The sequence below is a fragment of the Microcaecilia unicolor genome, chromosome 2 (assembly GCF_901765095.1).
Source record: "Microcaecilia unicolor chromosome 2, aMicUni1.1, whole genome shotgun sequence".
Taxonomy (NCBI): Eukaryota; Metazoa; Chordata; class Amphibia; order Gymnophiona; family Siphonopidae; genus Microcaecilia; species Microcaecilia unicolor.
In genome coordinates, this window is record NC_044032.1 from 612972409 (window position 1) to 612995489 (window position 23081).

The window sequence follows — 23081 nt, forward strand, 5'->3', positions numbered from 1 at the left end:
GGGAAAGGAGAAATTAGGTCCTACCTGCTAATTTGCTTTCCTTTAGTCCCTCCAGACCGGCCCAGACGAACTGATAGGTTGTGCATGCCTTTCAGCAGGTGGAGACTGAGAACATTGTTTCTTGAGAGCCAATAAGAGCCCAGCTCAGACCCCCTCAAGTCTCAGTATATCAGTAACAAAGCAAAAGAAAGAAAAAAACATCTGTGCCCTGCTGGATTATACAGCCACTCATACATAGAGAGCAAGAAGCATGTTGGCAACTGACCAACACAATAGCGTATATAAAGGTAGCTCTGTGTATAAACAACATGCTTATCAGAGACTTATTCCTTGTTTTCTCTTTTTTTTTTTTAAAAAGGAAGTACTAGTGTTCGCCCAAGGAGAAAGAACACCGAACTAACATCACCAAATTACAATAAGCAGTTCGGTCCATAAAGACTAAAGGAAAGCAAATTAGCAGGTAGGACCTAATTTCTCCTTCCTTAGCGTCCCACCGAACCGGCCCAGCTGAACTGATGGGAAATACCAAAGTAGTCCATTAAGGGTGGGACCCTAACAGCCCCGCCCCTCAAAACTCGGTGACCAAACATTGCGTTTCAATGTGCCTCAGCATCCACTCTGTAATGTTTAACAAAGGAATGCATGTAGCTGATCTGCAAAGATCCACTGGAGGTACTAAAGAATACTCCACCCAGGACGCCACCTGTCTTCTTGTAGAATGAGTTCTAATGCCCTCTGGAATAGACCTGTTTTTCAGAATGTAAACTGAGCTAATTGCTTCCTTAATGCATCTGGCCAAAGTGACGTTAGATGCCATGCAACCTCTATGACCGCCGCCCAGCAGAACAAATAGGCGATCTGTCCTGCGAAAATCCTCCATTCGCCTGACATATTCCTTCAACACACGATGAACATCCAGCTTGTGCGATGATCTCTGCTCCTTTGACCCATAGGAATCCCTCAGACTCAGCAAAACCATAGACTGATTGACATGAAAGGTGGTCAAAACATTCGGCAGAAACGAGGGAACTGGCCTCAAGACAACACGATCTGTCTGGAACTCCAAAAATGGCGCCCTACAGAACAAAAACTGCAATTCTGACACCTGCCGTGCCGGCAAGATTGCCACGAGAAACACTGCCTTTAAAGTAAGATCCTTGATAGAAATAGATTCCAGCTGCTCAAACGGAGCGCAAACCAGAAAGGAAAGTACCAGATTAAGTTCCCACACAGGAAAGCAAAGGTGTCAAAGCAGCTGCAGCACATGACCCCCCCCTAGAGAAAACGAACAACATCTGGATGACTATTCAGGGGTTTGCCCTTCACTCACCCCCGAAAGGAAGCCAAAGCTGGCAGTTGAACCTTAAGAGATGCCAAGGCCAAGCCTTTGGCCAAACCATCCTGCAGGAAATCGAGGACCTGAGGCACAGAAGCCTGCTAAGGAGAAACTCCCCGATCATTACACCAGGACTCAAAAATCCGCCACACTCTGACATAAGCCAGTGAAGTAGAAAGACAAAGTGAATGTAGCATAGTTCTTATCACTTCTGCCGAGTAGCCTTGCTTCTTTAACCTAGCCTTTTCAAAATACAAGCCACAAGACAAAACTGTGCTGGATTTAGCATGACTACCAGACCTTGGGACAAAAGTCCAGCCACCTCTGGAAGACAAAGGCCATGTTCCACGAGTAGCTGCTGAAGATCTGCATACCAGGGCCATCATGACCAAGCCAGAGCTACTAGAATTACCCTTCCTGGATGGTTCTCTATCCTTTGAATAACTCGACCCAGCAACGGCCAGGGAGGAAACACATACAGAAGGCCCGGTGACCAATGGCGCAACAACGTGTCCAAGCCCTCCGAGATCTGCTCTTTTCTGTGACCAAAGAAACACTGGACTCTGGCATTTAGTGGAGTCACCATCAAATCCATCAATGGAGAGCCCCACCTCCGAGCTATCACTGTGAATGCTTCTGACCTGAGGGTCCACTCCCCTGGATCCAGGGAATAGCAACTGAAGAAATCAGCCTGCACATTGAGGACTCCCGCCACATGCGAGGCAAACAGATCCAGTAGATGCTTCTCTGCCCACTGTATGATCGCCTGGGTCTCCTTCGCCAACCTGCTGGTTGATGTACGCTACTGCTGTTGCATTGTCTGACAATACTCACTGCCCTGCCCCGAGGAAGCCTTGAAAGTGGATTACGGCTAGACGAATTGCGCTGGTCTCTAATACATTGATTGAACAAGATGTCTCCTTCACAGACCACTGACCCAAGCACAGGGCTCCCCAACCTTTGAAGCCAGCGCCCGCAGTCACTTCCGTCTACTGAGGAGAATCAAGCAACCGTCTCATTGACAAATTGCTCAACTGAAGCCACCACCGGAGATCTAGACGCCCTGTCCAAGTTAAGCGTAACCTGACCGCCAAACAATCTCTCTGAGGCAACCACCTGGAAAGCAGCGAATTCTGAAAACTTCTAATATGGGCTCTGGCCCACTGTACCGCCTCTATGGTCGCTGCCGTAGACCCCAGCACTTGGAGAGCTGACGGAAATCGCTGCCTGCAAAAACTCCCTTATCTGCTGCTGGAGTTTGAGAATGTGCATCTGCAGAAGAAACACTCACACTTGAGATGTATCGAAAATGACTCCCAAATAGTCTAAGGTCTGAGACAGCACCAAACGACTCTTGAGCGGATTGATGATCCATTCAAGAGAATCAAGAACTGAACCACTCGTGTCAGACCTGTGAGTTCTTGTACCAAATAGAGCGCTGCTGAGCCCGGTACTTGGACCAGGTTCTGCTTGGCGGCCGGACAACCCCGGGTTTCACCTGCACTGGCCGCTGTTCCCCAGAGGTTAAGCTCCTAGTTGTGGGCGGCCTGCAGAGCTTATGAGGTTGAGCCCCTAGGTATGGGCGGCCTGCAGGGCTTATGAGATGGATCAGGAAGCGAAGTGATGAACGTGACGGCCAGACAGGCAGCAGGCAAGAGAGTGATCCAGGTACAGGCAAAGTCAGGAGGCAGGCAGCAGACACGAGAGTAATCCAGGTACAGGCAAAGTCAGGAGGCAGGCAGCAGACACGAGAGTAATCCAGGTACAGGCAAGGTCAGGAGGCAGGCAGCAGACACAAGAGTAATCCAGGTACAGGCAAGGTCAGTAGGCAGGCAGCAGACACAAGAGTAATCCAGGTACAGGCAAGGTCAGTAGGCAGGCAGCAGACACAAGAGTAATCCAGGTACAGGCAGAGTCATCAACGAAGAACAAAGTAGAGGAGAAGCACACTACTGAGCAAGTAACACCTACCAAAGTAGAAGCCGAAGCAAGGAGTCTAGGGAGAGCTCAGCTGATAAAGTGCTGGCGTCTGACATCAGCAGGGAGAAGGGGCACAGCCATAGGACAAGAGCAGGGGAAGGAGGAACTGGAAGACCAATAGGAGAGAAGCAAGGTAAGCCAGGTTAAGAGAGATCAGAGCCAGGTGCATGGAAGCAAAGCAATCAAGGAGCCTGCAGCCAGAGAAGAACTACACACACATAGCTCAGGGCTGTGCCAGTCAAGTGTGCGTGTCGACGGGACCATGCGCAGCCTGAGGATGCCGCTTGCATTGAGGTAGGGGACATGACACTTGTGCCATGACCTGACAACTCTCCTGATACGAATTTGTCTGAATTAACCAATCGTTGAGGTATGGATGCACCAGAATGACTACTACCATAATCTTGATAAATGTCCGAGGAGTGGCCACAAGAACGAATGGCATGGCACAGAACTGAAAATGTTGGCCTAACATTGCGAAACGAAAATGTTTATGCATGGCGAATGGGAACATGGAGATAAGCTTCTGTGTGATCTAGTGCAATGAGATATACAATAATGGGCTTTAGCATTTCCATACAAAACGGAGGCAACTGCAGAACGCGGTTGATACATTTCAGATCAAGAATAGGATAAAAGGAACCTTCCTTCTTCGGGACCATGAAATAGATGGGATATCTGCTGTGCCTCTGTTCCTGAACTGGCACTGGACATGCTGATTGCAAAGCGACAAATCGTGCCAGAGTGTCCTGTACCGCCAAGGGGATTTGAGAAAAACATCTAGTAGCGTGTGCAACATCCTTAACTCTCCTTAGATCCCCACGAAAGGAGTGAGTGCGCTGAAAATAACGAGGATCTCTGGACAGGGAGACCCCTGCCCTGCCAAAAACGCCTAACCTCACAACCCCTGGCCGAAAAATAACCTCTACCAACTGACCGTGGATGATCTTCCGGAAGCCGAGGCACCTTGGTATCTCCTACACTCTTAACCAACTTATTCAAATCCTCTCCAAATAGAAGGAAAACTTACTAAGCTTTCACTTAGAGGCTGCATCTGCCGACCAATCTCTAAGCCAAAATGTGTTCTGCGCGCTGAAACGCCTAAGGCCATAGATTTAGCAGACACCCGAAGCAAATCACACAGGGCATCAGACAAAAAGGCAGAGCCCATCTCAGCTACATCTTGATCAATAAGAGTGAAATCATCTGCCTCTCTAACCAAGACCAGCAGCTCCAACAACCTGAAGCACACCTGTGCCACCAGTGCTCCAGAGATAGCCGCCTGAACTGCCAAGGCTGGAACATCAAAGGAATGGTTTGAGCGACTCTAGACGACAGTCCTGCGGATCCTTAAGGGCAATACCCTCATCCACTGGAACTGTGTTCTTCTTGGTCACTGCCGACACTACAGCATTCACCACAGGCGGTTTAAGCCAATCCTTGTCCTGTTCTGGCACCAGATAAAGGCAAATCATAGAATGTGCCAGCCTAAAGGGAGTGTCTGGGATGTCCCACTGCACTTGAATTATATCCCTTACGCCCTAATGCATAGGGAATGATCTCCGAGACTTATGGTCCCCTTTCACCAATGGATCCACTTTGCGGCTAACAGAAGGTTTCTGCTTCTCCTCAAAATTTAAAACAGTGGAAAGCAGTGGCCACCAGAGCAATTAATTCCTGCAAATCCTCTTTGTGGAAAACTCAAGCCACTGACTGATCTTTCCCTGGTGGCAAATCCATGACTGCAGAGAATGAGTCTTCCTCCTCCTCATTTATTTATGACATATCTACCCCACATTAGCCTGAGAGTGACTCAGGTTCAATGTGGCTTACATAATAATTAAATGAATGATACATATTAACAATTACAGTAAGATTATAAAGTACAATAAATAATGCTATAACATTGGCTTTGTAAAACAAACATATGTGGTGAATTAACCTGGATGTAACTGTTCTTAAGGGTAGATGGATAGAGAAGAAGATTAAAATCATAATTAAGTTTGTAAACAAAGAAGTGAAAATGAATAAATATGGGTACAATTAGGGCTAGATAGGATTAGGGAGGAAAGAAGTGAAATTAATTGAATGAATGGGTAATGTTCAAATAGAATTCTTTGTTTTCTGAAAAGCTAAATTGAAAAAACATGCTTTCAGTAGGTTTATGAAGGACAGGTAATCATCTGTGCATGTAATTGATTTTGGTGGAGAATTCCAAATTTTAGTACCTTGATATGAGAAACTGGTATTTGAATTGTTTTACAGATTACATTCCTAAAAATAGGGAAATGCAGAACGAGATATTCTCTGGATGATACGGCATTACGTAGGGGTAATTCAGTATTGTTCATATATGATGGAGCAGAACCATATAGAATTTTGTGAATAAAAACACAGAACTTGAAAGATATTCTATCTTTTATTGGTAACTAGTGTAAGTTAAATAGAAGAGGAGTTGCTTTGGCAAAGTGAGGTGATCTACATACGAGGCGTGTAGTGGTATTTTGAGCAGTTTGTAATTTTTTGATAAGGCCGCCTTTAATTCCTGCATAAATGGAGTTGCAGTAGTCGAATTTTGTTAGTACCAGGGATTGAACCAAAGTACGAAGACTAATTTAGTGAAAAAAGGTCTTAATCTCTTTAGTTTCCAAAGTGAATTAAAGACACTCACGACCACCTTAGAAACTTGACTTTTAAGGGTAAGTAATTGATCAACTGTGATTCCCAACATTTTCATTGATGAGTCAAGGGGATAAGTGATGTTCTCTAATGTAAAATTTTTAAGATTTATCGGGTGGTGAGGGTTATTTACTATTAGAAACTTAATTTTTTCAGTATTGAGTTTTAATTTAAAATTAGATGCCCAAGATTCCATTAATTTGATGCCTAAATTAAGTTAATTATTTCATATAATTCTTTGGAGAATCAAACATATAAACGACAAGTGACCGACTCACCTGCAAATGGGCAGTAGAGTCGGAACACTGAGAGTGTAGAAGTCCAAGCCCCGCCTCCACCAGCAGTACAGCCCAATAGGGAGGAGGGCTTGGACATGGGCGTGGAAATTGGAGGAGGAGGGAGCAGGGAGGAAAGGAGGGGGCAGAACGGAGGGAAACAGACGCAGCGATGAAGAACTGACGACACGACGACGGCGGAAAGAGGGGGGCGACGCCAGGGGGATGGCGAAATGGCGGCGGCGGGGACGGCAGTGCACAGGTCACAATCGCGGTGGATGGGAGACCGAGGACGGAGGGTAGGGGAGAGAACCGTTGATGGACACGGGTGGATGGAGCGGATGGGAGTGGGGGAGAGGAGGGTTGCTGGACATGGGGGGATGGCAGGGGAGAGAGCAGGGTTGGTGGACAGGGGGGAGGCCATAGGAAAACAAAAAACTAGCCCGTTGTTATGGGCTTAACGGCTAGTGGAATATAAATGGTGACAACGTTGGCATAAATGAATGACAAAAGACCATTTATTTCTAGTAACATAGTAGATGACGGCAGAAAAAGACCTGCACGGTCCATCCAGTCTGCCCAACAAGATAACTCATATGTGCTACTTTTTGTGTATACCTTACCTTGATTTGTATCTGTCTTTTTCAGGGCACAGACTGTATAAGTCTGCCCAGCACTAGCCCCGCCTCCCAACCACCAGCCCCTTGATTTGTATCTGTCTTTTTCAGGGCACAGACCGTATAAGTCTGCTCAGCACTAACCCCCGCCTCTGCCATCCAATCTCCGCTAAGATCCTAGCTCCTAGGTAGATTATCTAGGGGGATCATCACGATATTGAACAGGATGGGGAACAGAGGAGAACCTTGAGGTACTCCACAATCAGGAGACCATGTTGAAAAAAATTGCACCTGATTGACTTGATATGATCTGGACTTTAGAAAGCCAGAGAACCATTTCAGGACAGCTCCACAGATTCCATAATAGTTGAGGATATTTAGAAGAATATTATGGTCAACAGTGTCAAAGGTACTAGACATATCAAACTGAAGAATTAATATTTTATTGCCAACACTCAGATCTTTTCTGAAGTTGGCTAAGAGAGTAGTAAGAACAGTTCTGGTACTAAAAGAGGGTCTAAAACTGGACTGTGAGCTGTGCAAGATGGAATGGAGTTGGAGATATTCTATTAGTTGTTGCATGACAAGTACTTCCATAACTTTAACCAATAAAGGAATTGAGGCCACTGGTCTATTATTGGAGACTATACTTAAGCTTGCTTGGGTATTGTTTGGTATGGGAGTCAAAATAATGTTGCCATTTTGAGAGGGGGAACAGACCCTGAGATAGCGTCAGAGTAAGATTTGAGTGTAAATAACAGATGAATAGAATAGGAGCTGATATGAGTAGGTAACTAGGGCATGTGTCAAGTAGGCATTGTGATTTTGAATATTTTGCATATCTGAGTGTGACTGACCTGATCAATATTAATTGGGTGAAAAGTGGACCAAAATCTATCTGCATGAGAACATGATGGTAACTGATCGTAAACATTGAGAAAGTAATCAACTGATGTAAAAGAGTAGTTTAGCTCTAGTCTGCATTTAGTTATTTTCTGTTCGAAATATGTCACCAATTGGTCTGCAGTTAGAGTGGGTTCTTTTGCAGTTGATACAGGCTGAGTGTTCTATAGACTATTTACTAAGGAGTAGAGTTTCCTTGAATTGACTTTTGTATCATCTATGAGCTTGGAGTAGTAGGAAGTTTTTGCTTTGGTAATCATGTTTTTGTATGTTTTTAGGAGTTTTTTTCCAATTAATCCATTGTTCAGTGGATATATTTTTGGCCCACATTTTTTCTTGTTTCCTGCAATTGCGTTTCATTTGTAGAAGATCTTCGTTAAACCATGGATGAAATTTATTTGCTATAGGTGTAAGTTCGTCAAGGACTGTTTTACTAATATCATTCCACTGTTCGATGAAATTAGTAGATGGGTTTGAGTTGAATGATTTGATGAAATTTTCATTAGACCAGAATTCGAGAGGGTCAATTTTGCCTCTAGTTTTGAAATGTAATGTAGTTGTAGATTTTGAACAATGGTTAATTTCTTTCCAGTTTAGTTTAAAAGAGAGGCTTTAGTGGTCTGACCAGGGTACTGGAGTCCACTGTGATTCAGATACAAAAAAGTTGGTTGAGTCAATACATTTTGTAGCTAATATGTCTAATTGATGACCTTTAATATGGGAGGACATTCCATTGAAAAATGAGAATTGCCATATATTGAGGAAATCAAGAAAATGCTTAGTGTATTGATTGGTACTGTTTTCAAGGTGTAATTTAATGTCACCAACCATAATAATATTGCCATTATTGATACAAGCATTAGAGATAAATTCAGTAAGCTCTACCTCTGTAAAGTTACAGTTTTTAGGAGGTCGATATAGTAATAGTAGGCAAATAGATTTAGATAAGGAATTGTCATTTACTGAAGATGCAACAATATCCAAATTTGGGGATTGTGATTCAGAAATTGTTTGTACCTCAAAAATGATATATAAATGATGGCTAAGCTGCCACCACCTCTTTTCTTGGTTCTGGGAAAATGAAGGATGGAATACCCATGTGGAAATACATCAAGAATTATAGGATCATCATTTGCATGCAACCACGTTTCAAGAGATTATAGTAAGACCAAATTGAGCTTCACTTATCCAATCTTTAATTATTTCAGTTTATTAACAACTGAACAGGCATTGACATACCCTACAGAAAGAGACAGATAGGAGCACTTGTGATTTGATATAGGGAGTTTTATTGGAAGAGATAGGAGTACTTGCTGTGATTTGATATAGGGACTTTAGTGAGTATGTGTTTATTGTAAGAGACTTTTGAGCCTTTTTTATAATGTTGCTTAGCAGGAGGTGGTATATTTGGACCATTGTAATCCAGATATCTGGATGCAAAAGTGGAGGGATTATTTTGGTATTTAGTTGTTGATCTATAGGAATATCTCGGAGTGTATATCACTGGGATATTATAAAAGGATTCAAAAACATTAGTGGAAAGAGTTAGGTGTCTTGATAGAATGAGTAAGTTTATTAAACAGAATAACAAGACTCTAAACATGCTAATAGTGAACTTTGAAACAGGTATTCAATGTTTGTATGACAAATGATATGCGTGATGTATGATGGAATAATAAATGAGAGACAACTATAGTCTAGTGTAGTTCTGGGATAACAACAATCTTATATGCAATATGTGGGCTGGTAGATAGAGCAGTTAACCCGAAGGCAGAATTATATAAAAGAACAATTACGAGGTATGATTACATAGAAATATTATTGAAAAACAGAAGTTGAAGAACAACAAATAATCATGAATTGATTGTACAGTAAACTGAAGCTGCAGCGATTCTAAAGTGCCTGAACTGATGGTAGAGAGCAGTGATGCTATACTGCTCAGTTCACTTCCAGGATGCTGGTAGAATCACAACGCCTCAGTAGTGGGTGGGATGTTATGGCTGCCTTTTACTGACATCAGTAACTGCTCTGGCTGTGGAAGCAGCAGTAGTAGGAAAAACAGCTGATTGTAGAGTAAACTGAAGTTCCAGCAATTCGGAAGTGGTTGAACTAATGGTAGAGAGATGCAGTACTGATGATCACAAATTACTTCTGCAGCCAGCAGACACACACTGAAGTAAAGGGAGACACAAACACTGGCTGAAGGCAGCAAACACTCTCTGTAGATGGGCAGATAGATCAGATGCATCAAACTGGGCTTGCTGTTACATCTCATCAACAGAATGATAATGTCACTTATGGGTGGAGCCTCACACTGTATTGCCAAACAGTCAAAGGAGCTGCAGTACTGATGACCACAAAGTCCTTCTGCAGTCAGCAGACACACAATGAAATGCAGGGAGACAAAAACACTGAGGTGTCAGAATGATGATGATGTCACTGGTGGGTGGAGCCTCACACTGCACTGTCAAACAGTCAAAGGAGCTGTAACAATGATGACCACAAAGTTCTTCTGCAGCCAGCAGACACACTGAAGTGCAGGGAGACACAAATACTGGTAGCTGGCAGCAAAAACTCTCTGTAGGTGGGCAGACAAATCAGATACTTCAGACTGGGCTCATTCTTATACCTCACCAACGGAAGGTGTCAGAATGATCTATTGCCAAACAGTCAAAGGAGCTGCAGTACTGATGACCACAAAGTCCTTCTGCAGTCAGCAGACACACACTGAAATGCAGGGAGACAAAAACACTGAGGTGTCAGAATGATGATGATGTCACTGGTGGGTGGAGCCTCACACTGCTCTGTCAAACAGTCAAAGGAGCTGTAACAATGATGACCACAAAGTTCTTCTGCAGCCAGCAGACACACTGAAGTGCAGGGAGACACAAATACTGGCAGCAGGCAGCAAAAACTCTCTGTAGGTGGGCAGACAAATCAGATACTTCAGACTGGGCTCGTTCTTATACCTCACCAACGGAAGGTGTCAGAATGATCTATATAAATGCTAATAGCAGTAGTAGTAGAATGATGATGATCATAGACCTGAAGAGTCTAAAATACCATCATTCCCCTCACCGAAGGATTCCACATCAAAACCTGCCACTATCTCTGGTTTTCCCATGAGACCCAAGATCTTTTAGAGCAAAGGAGAGGTCTCTGATTAAGCTCAGCAGGGAAAACAGGCAAAGGAGAGGCCTGTCTAAGTAAGTATGCATTATACATTGCCAAAACAAATTCAACAGGGAAACCTCCCACCAGAGGGCCTCTCTGTGCACCCGCCTGCTCAGCTGTCAGCTGGGCCTGCTTCACATAACGTGCAGCCACTTGCTCAGAGACAGACTGAGAATCCAAAATGGCGGATGTTCCCACCAAAACCGGCACTGCCAAAATGGACAGTCCCGACATGGAAGAAACCGCCAAACCTGAGGGAATAGAAGAGCTGCTTGCACTTGCAGGAGAGGATGTCATTAGAAGCCCTGTATCCGCATCTGCCGCAACCCCCACCCCCCCCAGCGCTGACAAACGGAGCAGCGACACAACTTGAGAAATGGTTGCCACGCTGCCAGCGCTCCAACTGCCCAGGGAAATAGCCACCCAGAAAGAGATTAAGGAGAAAAGGGAAAGAAGGCAAACAGTTGAGCGCTGGTCAGGTTATTATGACTGTCCCTTTTTTTTTTTTAAATAAGCCACTGCAGTACTCTGTAATCTTAAACTCTCCCTTCAAGGAATGCTCTTGCTTTCAGAGAAATATAACTACAATGTGGATGTGGCTGTCCCCTGCGGCAGTACTGCACCCTTCTCTCGAAGGGGTGCAGGCCAGCCTTTATATTAACTGTGCCAGAGCATACAAGAAAGGCTTGGGGTGAGAGAGGGGAGGAGACATCCAGCCACCCGACTTTGCACTCCTGAGGTGAAAGAAACCCCCACGAGTCTCTGCCTCGGCCAGCAATCAACCTTTTTTCCCTAGCAGTGCACACACAAACAGAACACAAGACAAAAATAAAGATTTATAATTCAGACAAAGATGAAGAAATGAGACCGAAGGGCTCACCACGTCTTTCACCTGCTGGAGACTGAGAATACTGAGACTTGAGGGCGGTGAGCTGTGCTCTTACTGACTCTCAGGTCTCCACCTTCTAGAAAGGTGTGCACAACCCACCAGTTCCGCTGGGCTGGTCCGAAGGGAACCTAAGGAAAGATTTTTTTTATGAAGTTCCCCCTATAAACAATGATAGAAAAATATTTTTGAAAACCTAACCTCTAAGAAACTATTCACTCAATTTAATGTGTGTGTGTGTGTGTGTATATATATATATATATATATATATATATATACACACACACACACATTTTTATAGTGCTCATACCTGAACAACGCATTGGAATTCATTTTGAAGCTGGGAACTACTATTATTGAAGATGTTCATTGAGTAGTGTTGGATATATGGAGTATCAGATTTAAGGACTGATTTTGTTGAGGAGACTGTTTTTGAAAAAATTATGTGCACACAGAAAATGGGGTTTTGTGCACACAAAAAATACTTTAATCACAGGGGTTTTTTTTTCTTCCCAACATCAAGTCACACTATATATTGTAGCAACAAAGGAAGAGCTTGAAGTGATTAGTGATGATCTATTTGAAACAGATAAGTGTTTATACTATCTGTATTATTGCTAGTTTAATATCTAGTGCGATGATGTTTCTCTCTCTCTCTCTCTCTCATATCTATATAGATACACACATCCACACAATTAGTTTCTTAGACTGAGTGAATAAGTTCATAGGTGTTAAGTTCTCAAAGTTTTCTATCAAAACAAGTAAATACACATTTAGGGACCCGTCACAAAAAATGCCTAGCTACCCGACTGTGGTTACCCTGTGGTCACTTAGAAGGTCTATCCCCTGCACAACTCAGGTCCACCTGCACCTTGTGCTCTACACTAGCACCCTCCACCTACCGACTAGGTCACAAACACCTCTGGGCAAGTCTCCACTCTCAAATTATTCCCAGTGATTTCTAGGTTACTGGAACCACACTCCCAGTGGTCCCATAGTTCCCAGAAAGAACTTAACAGACCTAACACACAAACCACCAGGATTCTTTATCAGTCCAGACAGGGAGAGGCAACTGAAAAGGAATGTTTATTGTCTTTAAAAATTGAACAATGAACCATTGAAGTGAAATCAGTGAACAATAACAGGTAACTGAAATATGGATCAATTATAACACTAATTAAACATTTGCTTACTTTCTAAAAAGTACCTGGAAAGATCAGGATATATAACTTTATTTACTGAGCTTCAGCAACGAGATCCTACTCTCTTTTCTCCCTGGTTAAGACTGGAGGCAAAATCGGTACACTCTAAAGGAAATGAGCTCCTGGGCCAATCATAGCCAAGTCAACAAGATTTATAAGTATACTGCTGCTCGCTTCCTGCTTGTGTTAAAGAAAAAGAACATTCAGTTCCCTGTAACAGCTTTAGAGCAAATAAACAGCAAAGAAACACCACCTGCTGGCCAAACAGGAAAAATACACTTCAGGACATAATCAAGGCAGGAAAATATCCAATACATTTTACAGACCCAAAACACTGTTTCTTCACAGCATTTTTAGCGCGCTAACCGTGTAGATGCCCACAATATTCCTATGGGTGTCTACATGGTTAGCGCACATCAAGAATGCTGCCATGCCTTTGTAAACAGGGCCCTAAAATGCTGCTCATTCAAGGAATTTCATCCGATTAATCGAGTATATCATTAAATGGCCTGGGAAAATTAACATGATAGGAATTAAAGATGCTTTTTATTCAAGGAGGACTAATGATTAAAATACTGCTATAGGGCCCTTAGGAATAAAAGGATCTCCAATGGGTCAATTCATCACTAAATTACAGCAGGAAAGGAGGTTAGAGGGCTTGGTAGATGGGGAAATACGACTAAGTATTTTTAATTCTGGTATTTCTTTTCATAATGTTATTTATTATGATGCATTTATATCATATTCTGTATAAGTGGGGCCAGGGATGGGGTGTTTATTTTTAGGTTTGATTTTTAGATATGGGAATGGCCCATTCCTTAGTAAGACTGTGTGGTAGTGTAAGCTCGTATTAGGGAATTTATTTTGTTATTGTATTTACTAGTTTTCATGTAAACCACAGAGTCCCAAATTTTGTGAAAAAAAGACTGTCTATAATATGTACATGCATACATCTATGCATATCATAGTACTGGGATACCCACTCTGTTATACAGTGCATAAACCTTGTTAGCAATGAAAACTCTCCAAAACACATTAGATGGATTTGATTTATACAGCTGAAGAAGAATCCTATGTGGCAAGATTTAATTAAATCCAAGGTAATAAGAAACAGCCACCAGTTACCAAGATACTAAAGTACCAGCGACTCAGATGGTCTGGGCATCTAGAAAGAATAGATGCACAGCACAAACCAAGGCAAGCCATGAACTGGAAACCAGAAGGGAAAAGAGGTCCAGGAAGATCAAGACAGCCATGACATCAAGAAGTTAAAAGGGAATCCACTGAGCTGAATATCAAAGGTCAGAAACAGTTCATGAAACACAAGACCAACAAATGTGGAAGATGCATTTGCCTGCCTTATATGCCAACTGGTTTGAGAAGACAATTACAAAAATTCTCTCTCAAAAATATAAGACAGTGCCTTCAACTAGCAGATTTGAAAGCCATCAAAGCAGTACTTTTGACAGAGAATGTGAACTGTATGACTGAGAGACTGGAAAAAAATTAGCTAAGGTGCGAGAATTTAAGATATGTGAACTTTTCCAAATCACTATGAATTACAGCAGCAGATATGGTGAAGTCGTATTTGGCAAAAATCTTTCAAGTAACCAGAAAAGGTTTGGCCCCTGTTTATTATGTTGACAACATTAAATAGGTGGAGGGGATGGACCAGATGGCTAAACTTTCTACTGATATTTTAGATTTGCATGAACCTTTTTGGAAGACAAATCGTTCTACTTTCCCCAGCTACTTTGATAACAATATTTGCCCTCGAACTGGGCAGGAATTGGGTTGATTAAATTTGTGCTGTTTTTGGGTCTTTGTGTTTCCTGATATTTCCAGGCCCACCAAGTTGAAATGCAAGGTCTTTTGGCTTTGTGCATTCAGGTTCTGACTCAGGGAAAGATATTTTTCCTACAGCTTCATGCAAATCTATGTCATGAATATTCATTGTTGATATCCTGATAACCTGACTGGTTGGGGGTCCCTTATGACAGTTTTATATTTAATATAAAAATGATCCCTCTTCATTTTAACCCCCCTCCCCCCAATCTTCCTAACCAGCCATCCCGGCAGATAATATTTTAGCTAAGTGGCGTGGTCCACAGTCCCCTAAGTTCAGCCCAAGTGCACCCCCGAACTAGGTTATGTTTGATGGCTGCACTCCCTCCAGTGGGGCTGTGAACGCTGCCTCTTAGCTCCCTCGACTGTAGCCAACCTGAGAAGCAGAAGCCAAGTTCAGATACTGAATTTAGATCTCTCAAATAATAATATAGGAGACTGACTAAAGACTCTAGAAGCATTTTTAAAACAACGTGAAACAGTCACACTGATGGGTTCACTGCTGCTTTTGGATGTTTTACAGGAGTCAATCTCAAACTAAACCAATTAACTTGACTAGAGTAGGGACTTCAGCTGATGTTTTTAATTTAAAATAAATTAAATAGTTGCATTCAATAACTGAATAAACAACCCCTTTAATGTGATAGCTAATTAAAAGGTAACACTATGTATCAGTGCTGCTGTGCTGTTTGTCCTACCCACCAACAGGCCACCAGAACACTGATTTATAATGATGGGAAATTAGGGGTTTATGATGACAACTTAAAACTGAGAAGCCTAAATGTACCTATTGTGCATCTGCTACCAGTGAGTAAAGGGCAGTGAAAACCAGAAAGTACAGGACATTTACTTTCCTGGGGCATCATATGACTAAGAGCAATAGTGCTCATCCCGTAGAAGGAAGTTATTACACAATCCTTAGCTTTTATTCTTAAAGCTGAACTACTCCCCTATTACATGGATTCTACCCTGTCAGAAAGAAGCTTCCATTTTTGTCATAATGAACCCTCATGGAGACCATGGGAAGTACAGGACAGGGAAACTGAGACAAATGCATGCCCAGGGCATATCAGATACCTTTAACTGACCCAATGCATTTAAAATTAGTTAACAGGTAAATCCTGAGCAATAGAAAATCAGATAATTAATGGAGTTTTACACAAATGCTGCCTAAAATGCCTAATAAAACATATGAAAGTGTTGAAATGTAATCAATATATTATATACAGGCAGTAATACAATCTTCCAAGAGGGCCATGAGGAAAGCAGACAGTACAACAATGCTAGAAAGATCCATTAGAGCAGAAATGAAGCATTAGCTTCTTCCCCCACCCCAAACTACAATATAGAGAGCCTGGTCTCTTCTGATCCTTCCAGAGATGGTTATCTTCCAGATGTGGTTATAACATTTTGAGTGCAAACTACTAATTCGTAAGAGTGAAACAAGCAAAGGTCTAATATCATGGTTGACCTGCACACTTATGTTTAAATTTTCAAATAATTCTTAGTTATGCAGCCATGATCACATGTTTCACATAACTGCACCTTTCTGGTTGAATGGAGTACCATTCTACGACTTCAGGCATACCTGACAGCATTTCACAAAAAGTTAAAAATGCCATTTATCCAATTTCCTGCTGGATAGTGATTTTACATTCTGTGAATTTTTTATATTTCATTATATTGTTATTTTATTATTGTAAGCCACAATGAATTCAGTTTATATTTACTGCCTAGAAAGGGAAGTAAATAATGAATTAGTATTCAAAATTAGAGAGGGATTTATGGAAATACAGCACCCGAATACTGAAAGTTCAATAATATGACAGAGTAAACAAAAAGCAAACTAGCAACATGTTCTTAAAATACAGAGTGCTTTTATTTTTAACAGCTGTCAAGTCATAAGAACTGCAGTGTAGTTGTAGGCATGCTCCTCCTAAACACCAACTGTAAAATATAAGTTGGTTTAAGGGCAGTCCCACAATTACTCTTAGGCAGTACTATCCTGAGGGAGTGGCCCAGCTGGTGTTTTGGGGATCTCAAGCTTGCTGAGGTAGCCTTGACTCTGCTGTCTAACCACTGGCTTTCCTTAGTACCAGTGGGCAGAAACTCCAGTTGCTTGCATGCACAGCCATCTACACCAGGTCAACCTAGCTTCACTGTTAGAATCTCCAAAAAGACACAGCTTCAAAAAGGTTTCATATGTTCATAGCAGAAACTCCAGCAAATATATATGGTCCATGTTTCACTTGTTAAGGAGCCATCAGGAAAACATGAGGATAAACACTCCAAAAGACTGACAATCTGAAAAAAAAAATATTCAGTCTCGCAGCCAAATCGCATTGTGTTTTTTAGAATTAAGTCTTTGGAATTTGCTGGGGGGTTTTATGGATTTCACATTTTGATAAATAAATTTGTTGGACTGCACAGTTTTTGATATAGCAATAATTTATTTTCCATAATTTGTTTTTATGTAAGTTTTTTTAAAGTGTTGTCATGATTAGACTATTAGTAACCTTTAAATGATCTTGCGCTGTCAAGTGAAAGGTTATTAATTGTTTGCCTGAAGCTGTGATTTTGCTTCTTAGTTATGATCACTTTCTGCTAGTAAAAGTATTCCATTTTTATATTTTTTTGTTAATTGTTACAATAAATTTTTAGCCTCGGCCCATACTGCATCTTTATTATGGAATCCAACCCTGCTTGCCAGACAACCACTTCTGCTTCCAGATCCTGCCTCAAAAGCCATGCCTTTTGCAAAGCATTTTGTTAAGCCCAATCTTTAACAACGCTGGCTTCCCTTTCCTGCAACATTTGCAAACCTTCTTTTGTGCTCCCATTCGTGTGTCCACTATGGTCTCCTCCCAATCTAAACATTTCAGAGTGGGGTCTTAAACCTTTGTTACTTGCCTCTTTACTGCCTGGCATTCTGTAAATTTTGCTTATTTTTCTCAGCTGTCCTCTAACACTGCCTACATCTATACATACTTGTGTGAATTGATAACACAATACAATATTCACAAATATAGACAAAGGCACATGAATATTCTCACCTCTGTAAGAAACGCACTGAGGCATCTGTATTTCTTTTCTTTCAGTTTACTATCACTGCTAGCTTTAAGTGATAGTACTATAAATTTACATTTAAAATGAAGTTAAGTACGTTACCAAATTATTCATTACAATCCTGCACATTTTTACACCATATCTTTAGAAATCATACACTTCCCAGTTGGCTGGGATGTCTGTTGAACACTCCATAAACCCACAGGCTGCTATCTTTCAATCCTCCCCAGCTCCATAATATGGAGGGCACCCAAGAATGCAGAGAAGAGTTATGTACATTAAATGCTGAGAGCAAACTTTCAACACAACCTGAACAAATTAGGCAATTTACTGTGTAAAGATGGAAATACACTTCTGAGATATATTTTTTTAAGCAAATTCAGCTGATGATACTAGCATTCTGTTCAAGAGGAAAATGAGTTGATTAGGCAGCATACACCCCCACAATTGCATGTCAAATCATGCTGAAAAGAACAGGTATAAGGAGAATTTGGCTGGCCAGTCATGTTGGTTTTCTAGTCAAACTTTTATTGGTGTGAGAGTGACTACTCTGTTTGTGTTAACTCTTGCAGCTCCATCAGCTCCACTGTATATTTCCTTTGTTTATATATGGTTTCAAGTGTTCAACATAAAGCTAATATCAAGTGACAACTTTAGAAGTAGGGACTGCATTCTCTCGCTAATGATCTTTGTTAAAATAAGATGCAGCTCAACAGGGATGGTACTTTTAGTACTTATTTACACAGCTAACAAATGTTTGGAACCAAAAGGTAACTGAACAAAGAAAACCCACGAGGCAGTGGCGTAGCCACAGGTGGGCCTGGGTGGGCCACTTAGGGCTCAGGCCCATCCAACAGTAGCACATGGTAATGAAAATGCTGCTCTCCACAATACTGGTACCTACCTTCACATGCTCAGTTTTCAGCGCATGCCTGCTGCAGACTACCAAGGTGGAGACTGGAGAGAAGCATTTTCCCACCAGCTGAGATATTTGTTTTGATGTGGGGGTGGGGGAGAGAACATTTGGTGCCCACCCACTTCTTGCCTAGGCCCACCCAAAATCTGCTGTCTGGCTACGCTCCTGCCACGAGGTAAACAGAGCAAACCAAAAAGTAGGAGAAGGAAGCAGGTTGAACAGACAATGGGATGAACATGCTCGTTCATTACTGCAATACATGATAGGGACAGCAGTGAACAAGAAGAGACCTCTGCACACCTGAAAGTGCTCATCTTCAATCAGATGTTAATCTTAGTAAGATGTTACCTTTAAATCATCTACTTTCTAAGTGCTCCATAAACCAATTGTATTTATAAAGAAACAAATTGTACAGCTGTTCATTTGCTATTCAGTTGCCTCACATCCATTCCTTTCTGTTGCAGATAAAACAAACTGTACAATGGCTCATGAATAAATTTTCTTTGATGTTGATTTCTTTACCTTTCATTTCAACAGTGGAAAAATTAAAACCAATCAAGATCAATGGCTTAATTATATGGCTCTTGATAATTAATTAAATAGGAATGTCATTCTGAAGGTGGCAATTTTAATTTGCTTAAATGTCCGCTGCTATGAGGCAGAACACAGGCAATTCCCAAGCTCTTAGTTTGATGACAGACATGCTCTTGATTCACATATTGCTATAAACAAGCATGAAAGAGGAGTTGTCTTAGAATACAGACGCTGCTCTGCCATCATGTCAGACAGGCTAACAATGATGAATACTAGCCAGCAATTCCAACACCACACCTATTCAACTTGGAAGACAAAGTTAAAGCCTCCTAGGAGCATGAAATAAAATGACTTGACCCCTGTCATTCAGTGTACCAATGGCAAAGGGGACTTGCACTTATGTCCAAAGAGTTCTACAGAACTACAAGCAAACACTTCAAACGCTAGACCATTTCCCTTGAACCCAGTTAAGGCATTTCCTGTCTGTTTACATTATGAGTTAAACGTACAGTAATTGTGATGGACCTATAATTCTCCCACAACATGGAAACAGAACAGAACTTTTTGTGCTCTTAAGCAAAATTACTTACTGGTCTAAAGCTGTTGATAAGTAAAATATACCAACACACACAAAGTTTTAAACTGCTCTTTGAAAGTATTTCTTTGATCTAGTAATCAATTTCTCAGCTCTCAGTTGCTATTTTGGTATAATTTTCTTTCTGAGTTCAGGGTACTAACCTTTATCTTGGAATGGTCCTGCTTCAATGATGCCTTCTTTATTGCCATCAAAGCCATGGGATGTTATCTGTGTTTCAGAAAGGCCAAGCCCAGCTGGTAATGAACGTTTCAGGTCCTGTGAAACATGGGAAAAGAAAGGTACATCCATGTAAAGATCCCAGAACACAAGGCACTTAGACATTTTGCTGCTCTTTCAAGCTCTTGTTGTGCTATTCAGAACTTGGTTTATGCTGTCATCAAATTCTATCATAATAGATCAGCATCAAAAATGAAAAAAGGCATCTGAATGTGTGTTCCGGAATACAGTTAACCCTTAACCACTTCAAAATTGTTACCTTAAACAAACTGTGCCTGATTAAAATCAAATTGAATTTACCACACATATGAATACGTAACAGAACACCTGAAGTCAAAGATTTAATTATTTCATGCAATAGTAAAACCAACCTCCCAAAATGAAACTTTCCAAAACTTGTTTTCTCTTCAAAAAGTCAATCATGTCTACTTGCATATTTCAGGCTCAGTTTAAAATCTTTTTTTTTTGGACATGGCAGGTTTCATGCTCTTCCTCTGGTCTTCCAGCTCAATCAGAACCAGAGCTAGGATATAACACTGTTAGAAAGATGTAAATATATTGCTTTTTCATTTAACATAATTGCAAAAATAACTTATGCCCTGGTACAAAGGAACTCTTTAGGGATGGAAGTATAACTATACTTCTGTAGGCCCTTTCTAACAGAAACCACCATATTATAGCTTTCTAAAATCATTAACAAAAGAAACTCTGTTAAAGTAATGTGTGCAAAGTGATAAAAGTGCTGAGACAGGGAGAGAGAGAGAGAAGAAAAGGGGGTAAGAAGCCCAAAGAGCTGAAACAACAATGTATCAAAGCTGAGATCATGAAGCTGTGAAACTATGGACAAAGGGGAAGGTGGAACATGCCATAAGCTAAACTATGCAAAGCTCTCACATAAAGGTTTAAAGATACAAAAATGCAAACCAAGCAGAACTAACAATGGATAAAGGCTCAGCTGCTCGGGCGATGGAAAATTTTTAGAGGGCTGTCATATGATAATTAACAATGATGTATTAGGGGTGGGTAAATGTGATCAATATCCAATGAGAATCTTAGGGGCAGATACTTAATGTAACTAAAAAGAAAGGGTATAGTCTAGTAGCGCTATAGAAATGTTTAATAGTAGTAGTAAAACCTGTAAACATTAAGGCGGGGTGTGCCTATTGCTTCTAGAGGCACCCATCTTTGCAAAGCTGTATTTTGAAATAATAAATTAATTAAAACTTGTTTCACCAAATCTGGTTTCATAAGTTCTTTTTGTATAAGTTCTCAGGTTATCTGGGGGCTAATTATAACACCACCAACGCCATTCCTATATAACTAACAAGGATTTTGTTTTATCCAGTCTTCCAAACCAGTGTGTCTTCACACCAGGCCACGTGTGCCACGGGAAGTCACCACTGCTTAACGCTCAGATCAAAGCATGTACTTGGACTCTTCTCAGCATCATGTAGAGCATGATCACCAGTGGTGGTTCTAAAATGTACAGGAGTTCTCTTCTAACATATGTAAATCACACATGCCTCTCCTTCCTAGCTAAGTATTTTCAGAGTATGGAAATGAATGGATAGGATGCAGAGCACAGGCAGCCAGGCCTTGCTTTGTGCCATGCTCAGTGTACACACAGCACCAACTCCTCCTCTCCCCTTCTTCAAGGCTTTGTCTTATTCCCACTCTTTGGCCATGGCCCATGGGTCCTCTTTGTATCCACATTGCTTGTTCCATGAATGTTGGTGAGCTACATAATATTTTGATAACCAATATAATTTAATTTAGTCACTGTAGCAACAATCTTCAGCTGGGGACTCCTTCCAGAACCTTGCAGTCATGGGCCCTGAATCTGGCTATTATGTGTCACCACTGGGCAATGACTAGGACTTCACTCTCCCTTTCCCTGGTGACTAAAGTAAGCTGCCTCAGCAAACCCAGGGAGCCGAGAATCTCACTTGTTCATTTAATCAGACATCTTCCACATGGCAGCATTTAGCACTGTAACTAAACTACTGGATTGGCTCAACAGAACTCAAAAATTGGTGGGCAGATATATATCTGCTCATAAAATTGTGACACCGTAAATCAAATGTTATTTATTCACTGGGATTTACTAACCGCCTTTATGAAGAGATTCACCCAAGGCAATGTACAGCTGTTATAAAGCGTACAATGTTGTTAACAGCATAATAGTAAAATAAACAAATATAAGCATTAATAGTCAATGAGAAAAACTTGGAAATGGCAAATTCAAACCTAGTAATAGGACTAACATGAAACAGTGTCAGAAAAATACCCATTTAACAGCACTGTAGAACACTCATATAACATCAACAGAATAAAATGTCCATACAGCAGAAATGATATAAGACAGACAGCATGAAAAAAAAACATTCAAACAAAACATAATACAAATGAAACATAATAAGCATGCACTGAAACATTCAAATAACAGATATGATGCTAATGCTTTTCCTACAATACAGCTTACTATTTAGCTGAGGGACCAAGTGCAGTTGAGATATATAGACAGGGAATAGTTCAAAATCAATTTGGATAAATAGGTGGGTGGATAAATAGGTGGGTGGATAAACTGAAGGCAAATTGACCCGGATTCTATATATGGTGACTAAAGTTGTGCATGCAAATTTGGCAGTACGGCCAAATTGCACAAGTGCAACTTGATTAACAAGCCAATTAGCGCTAATTGGCCAACAAGCAATTACCAGCATTAATTGGCACTATTTATTTGTTGCATTTGTATCCCACATTTTCCCACCTTTTTTGAAGGCTCAATGTGGCTTACATTATGCCATAATGGCGATCGCCATTTCCAGAATGAGAAATACAAAGTAGTATTACA

At 41.2% G+C, this 23081-nt stretch overlaps 1 protein-coding gene across 7 annotated transcripts in view; it reads right to left on the reverse strand.

The window, feature by feature from the left end:
• Positions 1–23081, reverse strand: part of ARFIP1 (ADP ribosylation factor interacting protein 1) — a 223458-nt gene that overhangs the window by 114587 nt on the left and 85790 nt on the right. For all 7 annotated transcript variants that reach the window (XM_030191631.1, XM_030191636.1, XM_030191637.1 and 4 more), the window contains exon 3: positions 20152–20266. In XM_030191631.1, coding sequence (XP_030047491.1) covers positions 20152–20266 — 115 coding nt within the window. The remainder of the gene's footprint in view (positions 1–20151; positions 20267–23081) is intronic.